The sequence below is a fragment of the Bos javanicus genome, chromosome 24, assembly GCF_032452875.1.
Source record: "Bos javanicus breed banteng chromosome 24, ARS-OSU_banteng_1.0, whole genome shotgun sequence".
Classification (NCBI taxonomy): Eukaryota; Metazoa; Chordata; class Mammalia; order Artiodactyla; family Bovidae; genus Bos; species Bos javanicus.
This window is the reverse complement of record NC_083891.1, coordinates 29,774,286-29,796,867: the sequence shown is the minus strand read 5'-3', so window position 1 is coordinate 29,796,867 and position 22,582 is coordinate 29,774,286. Positions and strand designations below refer to the sequence as shown.

Below are 22,582 nucleotides of genomic sequence, written 5' to 3'. Positions count from 1 at the left end.
CAGAACTTAAACAACAGAAGCAATATTGTAGCAAATCAATAAAGACTTTAAAAATGGTCCACATAAAAAATGTTTTTAAAAGTATTTTCCAGTGTAACGTTTTGTGAAAAAAGAAACAACAACAAAATACTTCCAAGAGCATTCTATCCTCTCTCCTGTACTTAGCTCTTGTTTCTCTGGCTAATGGCCAGTTTACTTGCCCCTTTCCTGTGGGTCCCCAGCTATTTTCACAGTTTAAGGCTCTGTTTACTTAAGTCTATACTTAGCTTGCAGGTGATAATTGCTTCCTTATCAGTTTTTTTGCTATTTGCTCTCTAAGCCTGTTCTTAGGTTCTCTCTGCCTTTTTTCACTTGTTTCTCCTTTTAGAAATCCCATCCAGGGAGATGTCTCCTTAGGATTTATTCCAGGCATCACTGGTTGCTTAAAGGAGACTCCCTTTACACTCATTCAACAGAATTATCACATATTTAATATGTGATCAGGCACAGTACAGCATGCTGAGAATACAGAGGTAAATAATCAGATGTGGTCACTCATTTATAATTTAGTGGGAGAGAGCAGTACCAGACTATCAAACAGTCACACGAGTAAATGAACAATTTCCAGTTATGGCAATTGCTCGAAGGAAAACTACAAAGTGCTGAAAGAGAGTGTATCCAGGGAACCTAGTAAAGATGGGTAGATCAGGGAAGGCCTCATGGAGGTGTTAATATTAAACTTGAGAACTGAAGTGTAAGTGGTAGTGAGTGGGGAAGATGGACAGGACTACTCTAAATACAAGAAACAAACTTCAGAATCACTGTCAGGTTTTAAGCTTTACATTTCATCCTAAGAAGGTTTGTTAGTCAAAAATAAAACATGTCTTTCTACTATAGCTGAAACAGATACAGAGGAAACAGATGCCTATATTAAGAGTAGATTTTAAGGGAATTCCTTGGTGGTCCAGCGATTATGAATCTGCCTTGCAAGGTAGAGTACTCGGGTTTGATCACTGGTTTCGGAGCTAAGATCCCACATACTGCAGAGCAACTAAGCCCTTGTACCGCAACCATCGTGCTTGAGAGCCCCAACTAGAAAGCCTGCGCACCTCAGGGAAAGATCCCACAAGATGCAGTGAAAATCCCACAGGCTTCAACTAAGACCCAACATAACTAAACAAACAAATATGTAAGGGTAGATTTTGGAAAGGGGTAGGGGCTTCCGCAATGGCTCAGTGGGTAAAGAATCTGTCTGCAGTGCAGGAGACATAGGAGACACTAGTTTGATCCCTGGGTTGGGAAGATCCCCTGGAGGAGGGCGTGGCAACCCACGCCAGTATTCTTGCCTGGAGAATCCCATGGACAGAGGAGCCTGGTGGATTCCAGTCCACGGAATCACAAAGAGTCGGACATGGCTGAGTGACTAAGCACTACAGAGAAAGCAGTGGCTGAAGGAGAGAACAGAGTCACTACCACTCAGCCTCCTCCCAAATGCTCTCTTCTTGATCAAATAGGACCATTTTCATGACCAGATGGCCACAAAGATTTTAAATATATTATTTTTTTTCTTCATGTTCATTACTACCACTTACCTCATAACTAAAGTCCTCCGACCCCTAGCCATTCTGCTTCCTGCCTGCTCTCAGGATCAGTGGCTCTTGAGCCTGTCACTCATCAGAATCACTTTGGCCATTATAAACTGTAAGGTTCCCCCACCAAATTCCAGAACTAGTGAACTGGGATGTCCCAGGGTGAGACTCAGGTAATCCACATTTTAACAAAAGGTGCTCCAGTGATTGTAATATGAAAAAGGCTTGAGAAACCCCAGTATACTACTAGCTGTGTGCCCATGGTCAAGTTACTTACCCTCTCTGTGCCTCAGTTGCCTCAACTGTAAACTGAGAATAATACTGGTATCTACGTCATGCAGTTATAATGAGTATAAAAAGTGGTAGAGAATCCTGACTTTGGGTAACATACCTGGATAAGAAAGACAATCACTGAAGGGAATGCCAGTTTAGGGACTTACACAACTCAGGATTGTCCCATAGACAGGAGGACTTCCATCGGATCATCTCTGGACATCACTTTGTGAGCATCTTTAAGAGCTGGACAACTCCACCACTAGAGTTGAAGGTGGTAGCATGAATATCAGCTACAGTTTAAAAATCTGCCTTCATGCCTTCTTCTGCAGTATGAGCTCCACAATCCCCACCTCCTTGATTGGCACAAAGCTGTCAATTATCAGACCATATTTTCTGTGAGCCAGGGGAAGGTTAGGTTGGCTGGTCTGAATATTTATGTCCATGGACACAGGAACTGTAGCACAAGACCTTGCAGGATGGATCAGTCTATTTTCAGTAACTGATGTGGACACCAGGGGAGGAAGCAGTCTCTTCTTTGAAACTGCAATCACTAAGGATAATAAAAGACTGGGATCTCCCATGGGTATCTCTGCCATCAAACTCAGGCACCTGCTGAGGAAGCCACCATGCATTGGAAAACAAAGCCAAGAGAGGAAGCCAGAGATGGAGGGAGTCTTCACAATCAACTTGCTGGAACTCTGGATCTTGCTCGTTCTGACACCATATGACTTACCAAGCCTGGGCAGAGACTAAGAAAGTCTCCTGTGCAATGTATCTATCTATTCGTCCACTGGTTTTACCTACATGGAGATGGATTTCTGTCACTTGAAACCCAGCATTCTGCACAATACCCTTTGATGTTTTTCTGACATATTTGTAGTCAATGTGGCTTCTTCCACAGTGCTGTGAAGTTCTGTTTGAGAAGAAAAGCTAAGATTACCTCCAGCTAACAATCTCAAGAAGCAAGAGCAGGAGTCTAGATGGGAGATGAAGGCAGGACTGTCATCGCTTCAGCTCTCTATTTTACAATTACTGAAGAGCAAACATCAAGGGCTTCCCAGGTGGCACTAGTGGTAAAGAATCTGCCTGCCAATGCAGGAGACCTAAGAGACACAGGTTCGATCCTAGGGTCAGGAAGATCCCCTGGAAAAGGGAATCCACCCTAGTATTCCTGCCTGGACAGAGGCAGGGATAGAGGGCATGCTCCTCCATGGGCAGAGGAGCCTGGTGGGCTACAGTGCATGTGGTCACAAAAGAGTCAGACACAACTGAGTGACTGAGCATACACACAAACATACTTAAAATGAACTCAGATAAATTTCAAAGTTTAAAACTATTTCCTATTCTGCACTGATCAGAAACTCTGTTATTGCCAATATATGATCCCAGATAGTGTGGGTTTATCTCTTCCCTTAAACAAAACAACCTTAATAAAAATGCTATCCCTACAGCTTCAGTGAGAGTCTGTGTCTTACAGCAAAGCTTGGCAATATCGCATTCTATTGTGTGTAGAACTCTATTCAAAGCTACATCGAATACAAACTGGAATGGAGTTACAAACAGCATTAAAAGTTAATGAAAAATCACCTTTGTATTTGCAGAACAATAAAATAAGTAGGAAAGGAAATTAATTAGGTTAGGCTAGTTACAGTTAAGACTTAGGTAATTATTTTGAATTTGAAATTTAGATCATTCTCCCCTCTCCTTGATGCAATTATCCATTACACTTACTACTGCACATTTTCATGTCAAGCTAGCCAAAACTCAAAAATAAAGAGGTTGGGACTGCAAGAGAGAAGAGAAAAGAGGCAAATTTGACACACATGGAAGCAAAAGAGTGCAGGAAAACATCAGCATTTATTGCACCATCTATCACTAAGAGTGTGCAGGAGCGCCATGCTATCTTTATTTGGTCATAGGATAGAAGATATGAACCCCGTACATCTTCAGTGTGACTCAAAGAAGCAAGTGCTGGAAGAACCGAGTTGTAAGCGGATGAAAACACCAGTGTTTCAGAGCTGAAAGGAAACGGGAACAGCAACTGGTATAATTCCCTGTGTTTTAGGTCAGGAGGCACATTTGGGTGGGCTGAGGACCCTGGTCAAGGCCACACAGCTACCCAGGTGGAGTTTCCTCAGTGCTAATTGGTGGTTATTTCCCTCTCTAAGATATACAGCTATCAGGAAAAAAACACCCAGATCAGAGAGTGTTCTTCCATTAGACATATTTCTCAGACTCTCTAATACAATTCTGCCAGACGCTGAGTATGTCCATTCCACTTCTGCATCCTGGAATTGCAGAAAGGACCACAGGATGGGTTTGGGGATGACCCACATACTGTGAGATGGATCTGAGCGTCTGATGACAATGATGTTTGGGTCTCAGAAATTGGTGTCAATTCAGGGCCCTGGTCCTTGCACACGTGTGCTCAGTTGTGTCTGTCTCTTTGTGACCCCATGGACTGTAGCCCACCAGGCTCCTCTGTCCATGGGATTTTCCAGGCAAGAATACTACAGTGGGTTGCCATTTCCTACTTCAGGGGAATCTTCCCAACCCAGAGATCGAACCCGAGTCTCCTGCATTAGCAGGCAGGTTCTTTACCACTGAGCCACCTGAGAGGCCCTCCAGTTCAGGGCCTATGTCCAGTAATTCCCCCAAAGACTGATCATTTCCTTTTCCCTAAGTCATAGTCACCTGGGTAAAAGGCCATAGTATCCAGTGGCATCTTAATGAATCTTTTGTTTAAATGAAAATTTACATTTGTAAAAGATAGTCCTTCATGCCATAGAGCATCATGTCCTAGGTTCAGTTCGGTTCTACAGAATCAGAAACAAAACAAGATGAGAAGTCTGGGGAGGGCAAGAAGGAAATGTCAAAAACAAGGGAAGACTTACTCATTTCTCCAGGACACCCTATTTAGTCCTCAGAACTGCTGGGGAGCAACTTGCCCCAAAGCAGACATAAATACTGTGGCAAGAGAAGAGCCATTTTATGCACTGACATCAAGCGTGCAGGCCATTGGGGTATGAAAAGGTAGCCAGAATCTGGCAACAAGGCCACTCTTTGCAGACCACCATCTCCATCCCTTCATGGATCACAGCCTTGTCATGGCAAAGGGGCTTGCATAACTTGATGAAGCTATGAGCCAAGCCGTGCAGGGCCACCCAAGACAGACAGGTCATAGTGAAGAGTTCCTGCAAATCATGGTCCAATGGAGGAGACAATGGCAAACCACTCCATTATTCTTGCTGCGAGAACCCCATGAACAGAATGAAAAGGCAAAAAAGACATAACACCTGAGGATGAGCCCCTTAGATCAGAAGGTGTCCAATATGTTACTGGGATGAGATGCTTAGATGGCATCACTGACTCAATGGACATGAACCTGACAAACCCCAGGAGATAGCAGAGGACAGAGGAGCCTGGTGTGCTATAGTCCATGGAGTTACAAAGGGCCAACTTAGCAACCCAACAACAACATCTCCACAGCCACAGGAAACCTTGAGTCTGTGTGTTTCAGAGTGGGTCAGGCCGGTTGATACACTCTACTGTCGTTTTTCACAGAGCCCCCTCGCCCCCCAATCCCCACCCAGAATCCTCCCTCCTCCTTGCAGTCCTTGGCTGTCCATGACTCTCATGAACATTCCAAGAATACAAAGGCAGACAGACAGATGCCCTTATAAAGTCCTATGAGCCTTGAAAGCGAAAGTTGCTCAGTTGTGTCCAACTCTTTGTGACCCTATGGACTATACAGTCCATGGAATTCTCTAGGCCAGAATACTGGAATGGGTAGCCTTTCCCTTCTCCAGCGGGTCTTCCCAATCCAGGAATTGAACTTACAAAGGAGGTTTCTGGAAGGAATGGCAACACAATTGTTTGAAGTTGATGTAACGAATTACATAGTAGTGCTACTCACTGTACACCCCCAAAATGTAACAACCCAAAGGGTCCTCAAAGTCAAAACTGCATAAATGAATATTTAAGAGTTCCAGATGCTAAAAATACACCTGAGATCTCATTTTCTTCTTAATCAGAAATTGCTTCGGGGAAGAAGGCTCTTTGCCTTCTGGAATCCAACATCAGCCAAGTTAACTTGGCATCTTGGCAAAAATCAAGGATAACCTGACTCTTGCCAATTGTAAACAGAGAGCATAGAATTTAAATGTAAGAGCTACAGAGGAGGAAAAAGCTGCCTACCTGTTGTTGTGAAATGAACAAGACTATTTAAATTTTATCAGATATTGCCTTAGTAGAATTTGAATATGGTCAGATTTTTTCTTTTTTTTCAAATGGACATCTGTCATTACAAACTCAATCATGTTAATGTGAAAATATTTCAGAAGAATGAGAAACAGAATTAAAACCTGTTAAACTTTTTCAGTACTACTAGTTTTCCATTTAAGTGCATCACCGTTTTCCCCATCTATTCTAGATTGCTCATAAGTCTCCACATTTCTACCAAATCTCACTTTTTGGATATGGGATTTCAGGTTGCAGTTATGTCATTTTCCCTAGCTCAGGGTTAGTGGAAATACCTTGGAGCCAAAGCAAACTCGGAGTCTCTACTTAATTTTCTGCCAGTGGTTCGGTGAATGGACTTCTGATTTCTGTTGATTATGGAATCGCTTCTGGGGATGGATCTAAAATGCAGCCACTGACCCTTAATGTCAATCATAAAATTCTGGGTCCAAAATTCAGGGTCAATTTCATTGTTTACAGTGTATTTCTGGTGGCATGATCATAAGCAGCCCGACTGCTTTATGGATTCACCTCTCTCCTGAGCAAACTTAAAAGAAGGCTTAGTAAAACCTCCATTGGTTTATTGAGTGTATAAGGGCTGCCACTCTTGTCTTCTACTAGATATTCTTTGGCCTTATTCATCTGTGGGCTTCCCTGATGATTCAGATGGTAGAGAATCTACCCGAAATGCAGGAGACCCGGGTTCGATCCCTGGATCTGGAAGATCCCCTGGAGAAGGGAATGGCTACCCACTCCAGTATTCTGGCATGGAGAACCCCATGGACAGTGGAGCCTGGTGGGCTATATAGCCCATGGGGTTGCAAAGAGTTGGACATGACTGAGCGACTAATGCTTTCACTTTTTATGCATCTGAAAAGAATTCTAAAACTGAATTTTTAAAGTTAAAAAGTAAGAGTTTCTTAATATGACTAAATACACCTTTCTTAGCTAATTACTTTGTGATGGGTCATGTAATCAACAGAAATCATGGAGACTATCTTATGATAAAAATCATTTGTGTCTTAAAGTAATATTTTATAGTACAAGAAATGCAAGATTGTGTGAGTCTAGTTTATATGAGCTCATAATTCATAATAAATTGGTTATAAAAGTAATCTGAAAGCTGTTTCCAGGACCATGAAATAGATAAATATTCATGTCTATTGTTTTTCATTTGCAAACAACTATTAATTGTCACTTTACCCACACAGCACATAATAAGCATTCTGGAATTCTACACTTATCACTGTGATGTTTTTATTAAGAGTATGTTAAGGTATTTGCACACGTACTCGACCACAGCACGGAAAGCTGGATATTTTGCCTCTGTTAGCGTTCCTACTCTGACTAGATCAGAACCATTTTTGATGTCAATTTCTGGCCGTCTCAATTTTTAAAAAATTAATGAGGAAAATTCTCTCCCATCAAGAATCGTTACTAAATATGTAGCCAGCTGCCACCTACAGAACAGTTAAATATCACCTTCAAAGAAGAAAAAGGCAACTGGGCAGGGTGTATTTTGTTCTATCTCTAAGATGGTCCTAACAAACAAGAAACTTCCCAAGATGCTGGCTGTCAATGTCACTGGTGGCAATGCTGCCTGCACAGTCTTCTTTACTTCTTTTAAAACTTTTAATTTTATGTTGGAGTATAGCCGATTTACAATGTGGGGACAGTTTCAGACAGACAGTAAAGACACTCATTAGCCATACATATATACATGTCCCCATTTTCCCCTAAACTCCCGTCTCATTATGGTAATATCTACAGCAACCAAGCTCACAAACACAGCTAGAAGGTTGTGGCCACACCAAAGATAGGTTGATATACTGTGAGTCCTGCAGAAACTGTCAGCTCTCTTGTCTCTGGAATCTCGCCCCCAATTCTTCCCATTGAGCTCTTTCCTGGGGTCTCTTGTGTTCCAGGCACAATGGGTCCTGACCCTCAATGAGGCTGCCAGTTGGGGAGACAGACATGGAAGCAAATGTTTACAACTCAGGCTGAGTCAAGTCATGGGAAATGGGGATAAAAGCTTGAGAATAGGAAGGGGGCACTAGTGATGAGTTCTGTCTGCTGCATTAGCACAGAACCATTTACTTTCAGTCCTATTTATATATATATATAAAACTCAGTATAAAAGGACAGAAGCTGCTTCGAGGGTTTCAGCTTCTGAGCTGGCACTAATGGTAAAGAATCCTCCTGCCAATGCAAGAGACACAAGAGATACAGGTTTGGTTCCTGGATCTGGAAGATCCCCTGGAGGAGGGCATGGGAACCCACTCCAGTATTCTTGCCTAAAGAATCCCCTGAACACAGGAGCCTGGTGGGCTATGGCCCATAAGGTTGCAAAGAGCTGGACACAACTGAAGCGACTTAGCACTTAACAAGCAGCATGAAATGGGACCCTCCTACAAATTAGTGGAGCATTAGTGAATATTACAAATGCAAAGCCTAACTTTGTGAACCCCAATGTAATGAGAAAGTTTGGAAAAGTCATTGAAATAGTCAGAAGAAAGAAGTCTTATCTGAAATTTTCTTTCGTGATGACAGTAAAGCCTTCCCAAAGTACAGGTGTCTTTAACCCCCATTCTGGGGTAGCTTCGAGCCTCTTTCCAAGGAGACTGCCCAACAGAATCTTCTATTCTTTAACACCGAAGACCCCACCACTCCCACCCTCACCCCACTTCTCACCCCAGTTTTGGTTAAACTGATACATAAACCTCTGGTGGTGGTGGTGGTGTAGTTGCTAGGTCATGTACAACTCTTGTGACCCCATGGACTGTAGCTTGCCAGGCTCCTCTGTCCATGGGATTTCCCAGGCAAGAATACTGGAGTAGGTTGCCATTTCCTTCTCTAGATAGATAAACCTCTACCTCTGGCTAATCTGCTAATTACTCACTACTGAGTACTCCCACACACATAATAAACTTTTTTCCTATTTAAGGGAAAAAACCCAAAAACCTCAGTATAAGTTTTGGCAATCTGTGACTCAGGGAAACAGAACACTTAGTGAAAAATAAGGTTCTTCTTTTCACATTTTATTCCTCTTTAATCTGTGATGATCCGGATATCATGAAATTTCCTATCAAATCTCTTGGATGCTTGATTTACTCTTGAAAGGTATGTTCCCAGAGACCTTGGTTCTGTACTCTTGAACTTTCTTTTGAAGTCTGTGGCTTTTACAACAGTCAGTTCTTCTCTGTGCAGATTTTTCAACTGGAGAACAGAAAACTGTGTCTTTCTCTCTCTCTTCATAGACTATATATGTATAAACTATATATATAAACAGAACATATCTATATGTTCCTGGTGATGCATCTGGTTGCTAGACTTCGAGACTGGGTTTGAGGATTGCTGTGTTCAAGCCGCTTTAGGAAACAAACCAAACACGCGAAGCGTCCTGAATCCTCTTCTATCTCAAGGGGAAGAGGAAGAGTATTGGGCAAAAAATAGGAAGTTATCAGGCATCATGTTTTAGTGCCAGGTCTGTTGCTTCCTGACTGTGCAAATGTAAGCCTCTTGGTTGCTCCTCTGTACACGGAGGAAGCTGGGACTAGATGATGCTTTGGTTTTTGAAATTTATTTTTATGAGGAAAACTAGACAGTCTGAACTAGGTGGTATTACATACTGAACCAATAACCCTAACAGGAGCTAACTTGCCTATCACCATGACTTATTTAGTGAGTGAGGTCTTTGCACCTATAATCAAAGTCCACACTAATGACTGGTAGTTATTTGAATTGATTCTCAATGAACTGCTAATCACCCTGTTGGTATTTACCAATAAAGCAAGCAGCCCTGTACCTGCAGGTTCTATGTTTTATATTTGTATCTTTCCATTCAGAATTCTGAATGGAAATCTGTGTGCTCAACTAAAATTTCTATGTCTATTTAATGTACTAGGAGTATCATTAAACATCTGTAGTGTTTTAAGAAGTCCTAATTTTGATTTGCAAAAGCTGAAAAGAATATATAAAGTAACAGAATCTTAAAGATGATATTATGTGAACAGAGGAACCTGGTAGGCCACAGTCCATGGGGTCAAGAGTCAGACATAACTTAGTGACTAAACCACCAACCACTCAGCCACCTGTAATTTGCTTCTCCCTGTAGACTTTTTCTTAACTCTCTATCCCGCCTTCTGAGTCTCCTGTCTTCCTGCGAGCTGCCTCCTGCATTTGCCCCATATCCCAGAAGCCACACTACTAGAAATTAAGAAGTAATTGTCAGAATTGCTTAAAATCTGCAGAATTTGAATAATACTCAGTGGCCAAGGTTTTCTACAGAGTTGATCCAATCAAAGTAGATTTTTATAAAATCTAATAATGATAGCTGAGAGAATAAGAATAAACATGGAATTTAGAGGGTGCTGGCGGTATATAACAAAGTGAAAATTGACATCAGAATCTGAAAGTGGGTGACAGGCAGGTGAATGAACATCAGTGACCAACATACAAGTTCCCTGCCATTGGGAACAGAGGTAGAGCATATGTAAATATATAAAAGGAATGCTTACAGATAGACTAAGTGTCATGAAATAAGTTTTAAGAAGTAATAAACAGGTACTGGTAGATATACCATCGGAGTATGCCAACTTTATATAGGATGTTGAGAGAAGGTGATATTTAAGCTATACTGTGAAGGAAAAGGAAAAGCCAGTAATGGAAACAGGGAAGGAAAACATGTTCTAGGAAGAGAGAAGAGCTAACTCAAAGGCCCTGAGATGGGAAAAATCACATAAAAGGAAGACAGGATATGGAGATGTCCAGAGGGGAGCTGTGGGAGCAGATATTCATTTGATTTAAAAAATGGTTGCAGCTCTCATCAAAATCAGAGGAAGTGACTCAAACAAGTGACTTTTAAAAGAAATGAGATTTTATTTTCCCGAGGATATGATTGACAGTAAGCATAATGTCTTTCCAAGTTATAAGTGGCTTTGCTTCAGGTCAGGTATAAAAAGATCCCCTGAGAGAAAATAAAATTTCAAAACAGCAACATCAAAATGAGGAAGAACAGCCTGATTCTGAAGGAAAAGAATATACTTTCTCATCAGAGAGGTGCAAGAGAAAAGAATTATGCCAATCTAGTCTAAAAGTCTTCACTTTCACTTTCCACTTTCATGCATTGGAGAAGGAAATGGCAACCCACTCCAGTATTCTTGCCTGGAGAATCCCAGGGACAGGGGAGCCTGGTGGGCTGCCATCTCTGGGGTTGCACAGAGTCAGACACGACTGAAGCGACTTAGCAGCAGCAGCAGCAGTCTAAAAGAAAAACTTTATATGCCACAAAATATATTTAGTTTGAAAAAAAGCAATACAGAATCTTGTTAGAAATACCAAAGCATAGAGGTCAGTTTGCCTATAAGGTCCTGCATCAATTAACTGTCTGAGAAAAAAGAATAAGGTGGCTTTACTTTGTCTAAAATCAGAAGCTTATAGCTACTAACTATAAAGTTTTCATACCAACAAAGGAGTGTTAAAATATAACCTGGGCCTACTGATGTTAACTGTACTTTTGCAAAACAAAAAATTAAAAGTAGCCATACACACATGGAAGATTTGAGTAAAATCTTGGCTTACAGAAAGGTCACATCATTGACCAAAATGAACATATACTTTAGACCAATCATGTTCAAGATTGGAGTCTTACAGAGCCTGGATTGGTGGTAATGAGTTTTGCAAAGGTGAGATTATAGCTATGTGATTCTTTTATATGCTGCTGCTGCTGCTGCTAAGTCGCTTCAGTCATGTCCGACTCTGTGCGACCCCAGAGATGGCAGCCCACCAGGCTCCCCCGTCCCTGGGATTCTCCAGGCAAGAACACTGGAGTGGGTTGCCATTTCCTTCTCCAATGCATGAAAGTGAAAAGTGAAAGTGAAGTCACTCAGTTGTGTCTGACTCCTAGCGACCCCATGGACTGCAGCCCACCAGGCTCCTCCATCCATGGGATTTGCCAGGCAAGAGTACTGGAGTGGGATGCCATTGCCTTCTCTGTTTTATATGCTAGGTATGATAATTTATAGCTAAACAATTGACCTTATATGTTAATGCTGAATTTTCAACTAAATTCAGATATCAGTATTTAGTGTAAATCAGAAAGAAACTAGTAGAAAAAAATGTCATTAAAGGTATGAAAGTCAAACAAGTTTTTGTTTAAGGTAAACATTTAAAAATAGTATCAATTAAGAGCTAAAACATTATTGGTCCTGCCCAAAACAAGCAATCTTGAAAAGAAAGCTGGAACAAAACTATATTACAAGGTTATAGTGACTAAAACAGTACAGTACTAGCATAAAAATAGACACATAGATGAAAGAAACAGAATAGAGAGCTCAGAAATAAACACCCAAGTAAATGGTCAATTTACGACAAAGGGTCTGAGACTATACAATGGGGAGAGGACAGTCTCTTCAATAAATGGTGTTGGGGAAACTGGTCAGTGACATGCAAAAGAATGAAGCTGGACCACTACTTTACACCATACACAAAAAGTTACTCAAATGGATGAAAGACTTGAACACAACACCTGAAATCGTAAAACTCTTGCATGAAAACATAGGCTGTAAGGTCTCTGACCTTGTAGATAATTTTCTGAATCTGTCTCCAAAAGCAAAAACAAACAGGTTGAACTACATCAAACTAAAAAGCTTTTGCATGGCAAAAGAAACCATCAACAAAATCAAAAGGAAACCTACTGAACAGAAGAAAATATTTGTAAACCAAAACCCAAATATATAAACAACTCATACAACTCAATAAAACCCCAAACAATCTGATTTTTTAAAAAATAGAAAATCTGAATAAATATTTTTCCAAAGAAGACATGCAGATGGCCAAAGGGGCATGCAAAGAGGCTCTGTGTCCGTCATCATCAGGAAAATGCAAACCAACACCACAATGAGATATTGCTTCACACTTGTTATAATGGCTATCATCAAAAAGACTAGAAATATGTGTTGGTGAGGATGCGGAGAGGAAACCCTCATGTTACTGCTGGTGGGAATGTAAATTGGTGCAGTCACTTTTGGTAAACAGTTATGAAGGTTCCTCAAAACATTAAAAATAGGACTACCATATGATCCCATGTTTCTATTTCTGGGTTTTTATCTGAAGAAAATGAAAACACTAACTTGAAAAGATATATGAACTCCCATGTGAGTCTCAGTGAACTCCGGGAGTTGGTGATGGACAGGGAGGCCTGGCGTGCTGCGATTCATGGGGTCGCAGAGTCAGACACGACTGAGCGACTGATCTGATCTGATGTTCATTGCAGCACTATTTACAGTCCCGAAGTCATAGAAACTCGTATTTATTGGCATATATTTTTTTAGGTTTCACGCATATTCAGAAACCATCACAAAGCAAGAAACATGCATTCTATAACCATTTCGACACCAAAACCCAGAGGAAAATATAAACTAGGCTGTATAAGCCTTTAAATCTCTATGGTCGGATCAAACATTCAAGTAGTTTCAGAGGGGTTTCTTTCAATTAATTTGTTCTAGTGCTTTCACAAGCAAGTTCATAAAAATGTGGAAGAGAATCAAAATGTACAAAACACAGATATAAATGATTCCAAGGCCTTAATGAATCCAGGAGAGAAAGATTGCTCATAGCTTTGTTTTTGTTTTTATATTACAGATAGGGACTTGTAGGATGGCTTTGAAAACCATCTTGAAATAATATGAAATCAGCAAAATTTTATTAACTCTACTAATTTCAGACTCAGATTTTTTTTTCCCTCTAAGTGTAATGTAAAGCTGATGACAGCTCATTGGTGTTATGCAATGTATTTCCTTTGTCAAGGTGAAGAAATGTTGGTTTACAGAAAGAAATTGAATGTAATTTTAAGCAATTTACTTTTAAAGATGAATACAACTATTTAGCAGAGGATATTTTAAGGAAATGCAAAATAACAGCTGACTGGCTGTATGTCAAAGACTAAGATATATTTCTTTTGTATTCAGCCTATGTTTTTCCTATATGGTATATTTTGCAAAAAAAAAAAAAAAAAATCCCACACAGCATGATTATTTTTCTACCTTTTATAAAAGATAGAGCCTGTTTATTCATTTAGTAGATACAGAAATTTGGTCTATAATTGAACTCCTAGTACTCTCGCCTGGAAAATCCCATGAATGGAGGAGCCTGGTGGGCTGCAGTCCATGGGGTCGCTAAGAGTCGGGCACGACTGAGTGACTTCACTTTCACTTTTCACTTTCATGCATTGGAGAAGGAAATGGCAACCCACTCCGTTATTGCCTGGAGAATCCCAGGGACAGAGGAGCCTGGTGGGCTGCCGTCTATGGGGTCGCACAGAGTCGGACACGACTGAAGCGACTTAGCAGCATACAATGGAATAGGCTTCCCTCATAGCTCATTCAGTAAAGAATCCATCTTCAATGCAGGAGACCCTGGTTTGATTCCTGGGTGAGGAAGATCTCCTGGAGAAGGAAATCACAACCCACTCCAGTACTCTTACCTGGAGAATCCCATGGACAGAGGAGCCTGGTGGGCTACAGTCCATGGGATCGCAAGAGTTGGACACGATTTAGCAACTAAAGCACCACCATACAACACTTTGGCCACCTGATGCGAAGAGCTGACCCACTGGAAAAGACCCCTGATTCTGGGAAAGATTGAGGGCAAGAGGAGAAGGCGTGATGGGATGAGACGGTTAGATGCCATCCCTCACTTAATGGACATGAGTTCGAGGAAACTCAGGGAGACAGTGAAGGAAGCCTGACGTGCTGCAGTCCATGGGGTCACAAAGAGTCAGACACGACTTAACAACGGCAAACAGCTGACAGGTGAGAGCTGGGAGAAGAACATTCCAGATCTGAGACTTGGTTTGGTAGAGAAATTGTGATGAAGCCGGAAACACTGGCCAGGGAATTAAGGTGAGGCTGTGGAGCAGGAGTTGGCCCCACCCATGGCTTTGCAAGCTCCAGGGAGAAGTTTTTGCTAAAGGGACTGAGCTATCACTGAAAAGTTTTAAACATGGGAGTGTCATCGTCAGATTTATATATTTAAAAAACAGGTTGTGAGAATCAAACGTTGATCTTTAAATTGTTTGTAAAGCTGGCATTCTGATTCTGCAATGACGGGGTCCTTCACTCTCTCTTATTACACATACAAAACAATTATGCACCACACCTTTTGTTACTTGCTGTGTTTAGCAGTAACAGTCTACGTAGAGAAAGAACATCAGATTGCAAAACAGTCTACCTAGAGAAAGAGTACCAGATTGTAAATTTCAACAGCGGTTGGGGGGTAAAAAATAAGCCATTGTTGTGATTTCTCCTGAAATGGCCCTCCTGGCTATTGCACCTTACACGGGCATGTATCCTTTCGGATCTGGTCCTCTGCTGACCCTGCTCCTAATTTGACACTGCTCCTTCTAAGACTTTTATCTGCTCAGCAGTTCCATTACTGACAATTGATTGGGCTCTTTCTCCTGGTCCTAACTCATTACCTTGCCTCATAAAGAAGGACCAGACTCCTTCCTGTCAAAATGAACTGTCCTTTTGTACCAAAGCCTTGGCCTGGACTCAAGACCATTTTCCCCCTTACAATCCAAGAGACTATAGTCTCCTTGAGAACAGGGGTTATATCTGCTTCTCAATTACATCTCCTGTTTTCATCACAGGGCTTGGCATCTCCCATTGTTACATCTTCAATAAACGCTGTTGAATGAATGAATGCCCTGACCTTGGGCAGCCTGTACCGATCTGATATCACTCTGGACCAGAATTCTCCTGTCTGCCACTCATCACTCTCCTTCCAGTGTCTACACTGTGAAGCATGATGGCTCTGTGCCAGTTAGACTCTCCCAACTATTTTAACCAGAGCTGAAACTGAGCCTTTTTTCCTATCTTAATCATTTAAGGCACAAGCTTGGGATTGTTTTCCTCAAACGTGGCTGAGTCTTAACTTGGATAACTCAGAAAAAAAAAACCAAGTCTGCAGATACTCTGCATCATTGCCAGGATATTAGCAGTAATAAAGCTCACATCCATTGGCCTCACTGCTTGCCAGGCACCATGCTAACTGCTTTGTAGACATTGTCTCCTTTGATCCTCACTGCAGCCCTACAGGGAAAAGATTATTACCCCCATTTTACAGATGAGAAAATCAAGGCTAGAGTCACAGAGCTAACAAGGAGATCTGAGATTTTCGAGATTCCTCTGAATGTAAAACTTGCACTCTTTAACAGTTAGGAGAAAAATGTACAAAATAAAACTGATAATAATACATCCACATACTGAAAATTAACACAGAGAAATGCATAAATTAATTGATAATGGTACTGAAAAATGGATGCTTATCTGAAACTCTTTGTTGTATAATTGGATAGATTCTAATTTCTCTGTCACACATTTTCCCTCTTTGCCTCCAAAGTATCTGTCTATTCATAATCTTCTATTAGTACACAGAGCACATTTGAGATTTTTTTCATAATCTTCAAGCATTTTATTTTAATAAGAAGCAGCCCAGGAAAACTAGGAAGGCAAGAAAACAATCATATCTTACTGGATTTTAAAAGCCTCAAAAGAAAAAGTGTATGAAAAGAACCTAAGAGCTCTTATGGTACAACTGAAATGTACATGAGATCAAACCATCCAGAGCTTTAAAATCTGCTCTACTTACAGAGGAGCAGACATCTTCCAAAGTGCTGTGAGTGACAGTTTTAAAGTGTCCAAAACTCAGATTTCTCTTTACCATCAAAGCACACATTCAGGTATTTTCTGACTTAAAGAGACTGCCTTAAAAATATGAGTGATCTTCCTCTCAAACCAGGGCTCTGTAAGAACTTAGAGGGGTGGGAAGGGGTGGGGGATGAGACAGAGGTTTCAGGAGGGAGGAGATATATGTCTAACTATGACTAATTCATGTTGATGTATGGCAGAAACTAACGCAATACTGTAAAGCAATTATCCTTCAATTAAAAAGAAATATTTTTTTAAAAAATGTGTGCTGTTCCTGATGTTATCTGAAACAAATATAAAATATACAGCGAACTGTCTACCTAGAAAACTACAGAATTATAATCTAGGGACTAGCCTAGTGTAAGGCAAAACTCCAGATGAAGTCTTACTGAAGAATAATAAAACATTTCTTCAGTAAAATAGTTATCTAAAGGAATCCTGGTTCTAATGTTCATACTCACTGTCATGAGTAGATTGTGAAATATTATGTAATTCACTTGGGATATATTGAGAATAAGAGAAAGTACTTCTAGCAAATCACAAGCAAAATTTAAGAGAATAAATGGGAAATGTTTTAGCAGCTTATCTTCACTGGGGACACTAATTTCCCAACTTGAAAAATTTATGAAGTCAAGAAAAATTTTTTAAATTTTGAAAAGAATCTAACTTGTAGACGAGAGTACCTTCGATGAACTTATAAATATAGCTTAGATTTACCAAGTCAGTGATTTTAAAACATAGTATCAGTGATGTATTATATATATGTTTATCTTTTCTGTTTTTTTTTTTTTTTTTTTTTGATTAGGAGGTTCTTTTAGGACTTAAAAGGCACAGGAGAACCTGGGCATGGATCATACTTTGAAGATGCTTAGCTCTGTATCTATGGACATGTCGCTTAAAAGTTTCAGTTTAAAGTCTCAGCTCCTTCATCTGTGCTCTAGGGGGTAATATTATTCACTTTTTCACATTCACAGAGGCAGTGTGTAGGGTAGAGGCATGGATTTTGGCGAGGCACAACCTGGGTTTGAATCCTAGCTTTTCCTTTGCATCTCAGCCTACACATGTGGGGCCTTGAATATCTGCCTGAGCCTTAGCTTCCTCATCTACAAACTTAGAACATCATGTCCAGTGAGATATCAATAGGATAAGGGAAAACATCTAGCACATACTAAGTTTTCAATAAATTGTAGCTATTGATGTTCCTGGATAAGTTTTGTAAATTGCATTGTATATGTCATGTTATTATACAACTAGACTGTTTTTTCAGATGTTAGGTAGATTCTTACTGACAGACTAAATCATAACATTTCTCCATTAGTCTGTATATATGAATATATTTTCTTTTCCAATTGGAGCTTTGTTGTGACACTTTTCTCGAGAAATTCATTATGAGACTATGACATTAACAAACCTCCTAATAATGAAATTCCTGCTTCTTCCTCCATTGCTGCATTCCAGTCTACAGTCAGCAATGAGTTTTAATTCACTCATTCAACAAACACCTACTGAAGGCTTACTATGTGACAAGATCTATGCTAGGAATTATATTGCCAGAGGAATTAGCCTATTTATTTTATCACATATGGTTTCATTCAATATTGTTTAAGTTATTATGATAAAATATTGCAGTAATATAGAAAACAGAAATATTATAATGCCTACAATGGGAATTAAAAATAAGTTTTGACAATATGTTACATGTTCTCTAGAAAATAATCACATGCAAACTCTTTTCACAAGAGTTACCATAGAAATAAATAATTTCAAAGTGTCCATGAGGCTAAACCAAGGAAAGGAATTTTAAAATGGAAACACTTTTACAATTACCATTATTTATGACTTAGTATGGAGTTATCTTTCAGAGCAGATTCTTAAGGGCTTTACATCTAGAATGATTTTCAAATAAGCCACAATTGTAAACAATTAAGGAATTGTTCTGCTTTTACTTTATTTTTCTTAACTGTCATAGGCCATAGACTATTTCTACCAATGGAAAACAACCAAATTTCACAACACTTATGTATATATATTTCTGTGGTGTTCTAAAACATTTCCCTGCATCATTATAAACATAATCCACTGTAACAGTAATTGAGTGTCCCCAAAGTATAGCAAATTACAAACTGAATAATCAATGTATTAATACAAAATGAGTACAGTACTAGTAATCAACTATGGCTTGTGGACCAAATGTGGCCTACCACCTGGTTTTATAAATAAAGTTTTATTGGAACAAAGCCTGATCCATTTGTTTACATAACAATATTTGGCTGCTTTTGTGATCTACTGGTTGTAGATAGAGACAACTGTAGTTGTGATAGAGACAATATAGCCTGCAAAACCTAAAATACTTTCTATATTTTTACTGAAAAGTTTTGCCAACCCTCGCTTTATAATAAAAGTATGAAAGAATTTCTACACCAACTGGAGTATTAATGTAAAAATTTAAAAGGAATTAAGAGAGAGAGTTTGCTGTATACTTAGCTCTTATTAGGCTTGTGCTCAATGCCAGAAGACACATCAAAGGTAGGATGAGTGAGTAGATGAATTCTCTACAAGCAGTCCTTGCTGAAAGGGCTGTCAAACCACTGGCCCAAGATAATAAAAATTCCAAGAATGGTCCCAAGGGACAGAGTAAATGCTCACCAGAAATGTATAACCATGCTTTCTTTGGGGAGCTGGAGGTTTTGTGTCCAGTGTTTTGTGTTGCTGGAAATCTTGTGACTTTGTATATATTTATAAACACCACAACTTATTTACCTGAAAATGACCATTATAATTAAAAATAGGGGGAAAAAAGTTGAGGTTTTACCTGGGTGTTGTTCTTCAATGCAGACTTGCAAGTACATGAAGAGGAGGAGCCCTGCTACACCAAACAGCAGCACCGACAGGAAGACTTGTTTGGGGTTCATGACCAATTCAGAGGGTTGCATCTCTCCTTACTTCTGAAGAGCACATGGTTTGGTTTCCCCCAGAGCTTCAATCCTTCCTTTTTCCCTTAAGCGCTCATTCCACAAAGTAACCTAGAATTTTAAAAAATCCACACTGTAGCTTGCTGATGACATTTCTTCCCAAATATGGTGTAAATATGCAGTATATAATGATTTCCCAGGTGGCTCAGTAGGAAAGACTCTGTCTGCAATGCAGGAGACCCAGGTTTAATTTCTGGGTTGGGAAGATCCCCTGGAGAAGCAAATGGCAACCCACTCCAGTATTCTTGCCTGGGAAATCGCATGGACAGAGGAGCCTGGTGGGCTACAGTCCATGGGGTTGCAAAGAATCAGACATGACTGAGTGACTAAAACGTTCACTTTCATGCAGTATATAACTGAGAATTTCCATGAACTTTAATAACACTCAGAAGACAGGAAAGACTATAGTTGATGTCCCTGGAATGGCAATTTTCTATTTTGACCTTTATCTTATCTAAGTAACATGCTGTGCTGTGCTTAGTCACTCAGTCGTGTCCGACTCTTTGTGACCCCATGATTGTAGCCCACCAGGCTCCTCTGTCCATGGGGATTCTCCAGGCAAGAATACTGTAGGGAGTTGTCATTCCCTCCTCCAGGGGATCTTCCCAACTCAGGAATCGAACCAGGGTCTCTTGGATTGCAGGTGGATTCTTTACCAGCTGAGCTACCAGGGAAGTCTCAAGTAACCTGCTATTTTATAGTTAATAAGTAACAGCCTATCATTTAATTAGGGGAAGCATACCAGACTTCAGGTTATCTTAAAATGTTTGTGAGTGGAAAGAAGACTCTCAGAATAGATTTTTGAAAGAGGGATCTTGAAAAACACGTTCCTAGAATGAAGGGGGAAAACACCACTTCATGTCTTAAAAATATATAGAATTCAAAAATGAAGGGTTCAATCATCATTTCTCTCCATTTTAAAAGTTAAGAGTCTCTGGACGTCCCTGGTGGCTCAGTGGCTAAGAATCCGCTTGTCAATTCTGGGGACCGGGGTTCGATCCCTGGTCTGGGAAGATTCCACGTGACTCAGAACAACGAAGCCTATGAGCCGCAGCTCCTGCAGCCCACCCACCCTGGAGTCCGTGCTTGGAGACAAGAGAAGCCACCACAATGAGAAGCCCGTGTGCTGCAGTGAAGAGTCGCCTCCACTCGCTGCAACTAGAGAAAGCCAACGCAAAGCAGCAAAGACCTAGCTCAGCCATAACTAAATAAATAATAAAAGAAATGGCATTTCTTCCAATCCTTCTTTTAAAAACAAAAAAGTCAGAGTCTCCTATTTAAAGAGTACACTTAAAATCCCTCAAAAGGCATAAAAGGATAAATATGAAAAGTTCAGAGTTCCATGGCCTCTCCCTCAATTACACAGGAATAGAGAAGTTTACCTCAGATTACAGAAATCTACCTCAGTGATAAAAGGTTACTAAAGAAATATTGCAACGACATTATTTTAAGAACTATCACATTTAGTGGAATCCTAACTTTTTAGTTTTTCTTTTTTAAAGCTCCATCCACTTTTGAGAATGTGATGAAAATATAAATCCTCTCCTTGGAAAAATAAAGACATAAAGTCTTGCGTCAAATGTCAGTATGTTTACGGACCCTTACTGGAACTCAAGTTAAGAAGCCCTCAGTTCAGTTCAGTTCAGTTGCTCAGTCGTGTCCGACTCTTTGTGACCCCATGAATCGCAGCACGCCAGGCCTCCCTGTCCATCACCATCTCCCGGAGTTCATAAGAAGCCCTACTCCCTATGAACAGCCATACAAATATGCAGTAGCTTGTATGGTGAGCTCAGGTAATTAGCACCCCATCTAATGAGGCCAAGGTCATGGCACTGTGTCTAAGGCTGGTCAAAGACCTTGGCTCCGTTCCTTGGCCACGTACCACATCTCATCTTTGGATGAGCTGAATTAATGGTTTCTTAGCGTGAGGACATCACACACACTGCTGTGTCTAAAAATTCTCTCTCCTTTCTCTCCAAAGATGTCTCAAAAACTTCTGAAAGAATATTGATTTAGCCTTTTTAAGAGGCGTTTGGTGAGGTGCCAGGTAAAAGTTAAAATGTGCTGTGGCAGATTGCTAGCCTGCTGAAAGGATAATATTTAGCTATTCTTGGCAAAATCAATTTTCACCCAGATGTTGGGCTTCAAAGGTAACCTTTGAGGTCAGAATTAGACATGGATATGGCAGTAAGATCTCTTGATTAAAAAAAAAGAAACAAAAGAAATCCACCAAATAGGTAGAAGTGTTTATGTAATACAACAAAAAGTCATATTATAGATACGTTTCTTCCTTCATATTTTAATTATATGCAGACGGGGCCAGAGTAAGAGCAGTGATTGTCAGAGGAGCTTTCTTGAATCCACTTCTCTAGTCCCTTGAGGAAGGGGCAATGGTTAACGTTTTCACATGTACTTTTGAGGATTTCAAGCACTTTCTTGATTTTGGTCCTGGAGGAAGTTTTTAAATAAGTACAATAACTCAGAGCATGATCGTACTGCGTATTTGGTGGGTGATATTCTGCTCTTATTGGCTTCCAAGGTGGCACTAGTGGTAAAGAATCCACCTGCCAAAGCAGAAGACCTAAGAGACGCGGGTTCCATCCCTGGGCCAAGAAGATCCCCTGGAGGAAGGCATGGCAACCCACTCCAGTATTCTTGCCCGGAGAATCCCATGGACAGAGGAGTCCGGTGGACTACAGTCCATAGGTTCATAAAGACTCAGATAAAATTGAAGTGCCTGAACACTAGCATTTACTCTGCTCTTATATTGATTCAAACCTGAAATATTACGGACTTTCCAAACATATGCAACAAATAG

At 40.3% G+C, this 22,582-nt stretch overlaps 1 protein-coding gene across 3 annotated transcripts in view; it reads right to left on the bottom strand.

Moving 5' to 3' along the window:
- CHST9 (carbohydrate sulfotransferase 9) overlaps positions 1-22,582 on the bottom strand; it is a 283,972-nt gene that overhangs the window by 216,001 nt on the left and 45,389 nt on the right. For all 3 annotated transcript variants that reach the window (XM_061399688.1, XM_061399692.1, XM_061399691.1), the window contains exon 2: positions 19,605-19,815. In XM_061399688.1, coding sequence (XP_061255672.1) covers positions 19,605-19,725 — 121 coding nt within the window. In that variant the 5' untranslated portion in view covers positions 19,726-19,815. The remainder of the gene's footprint in view (positions 1-19,604; positions 19,816-22,582) is intronic.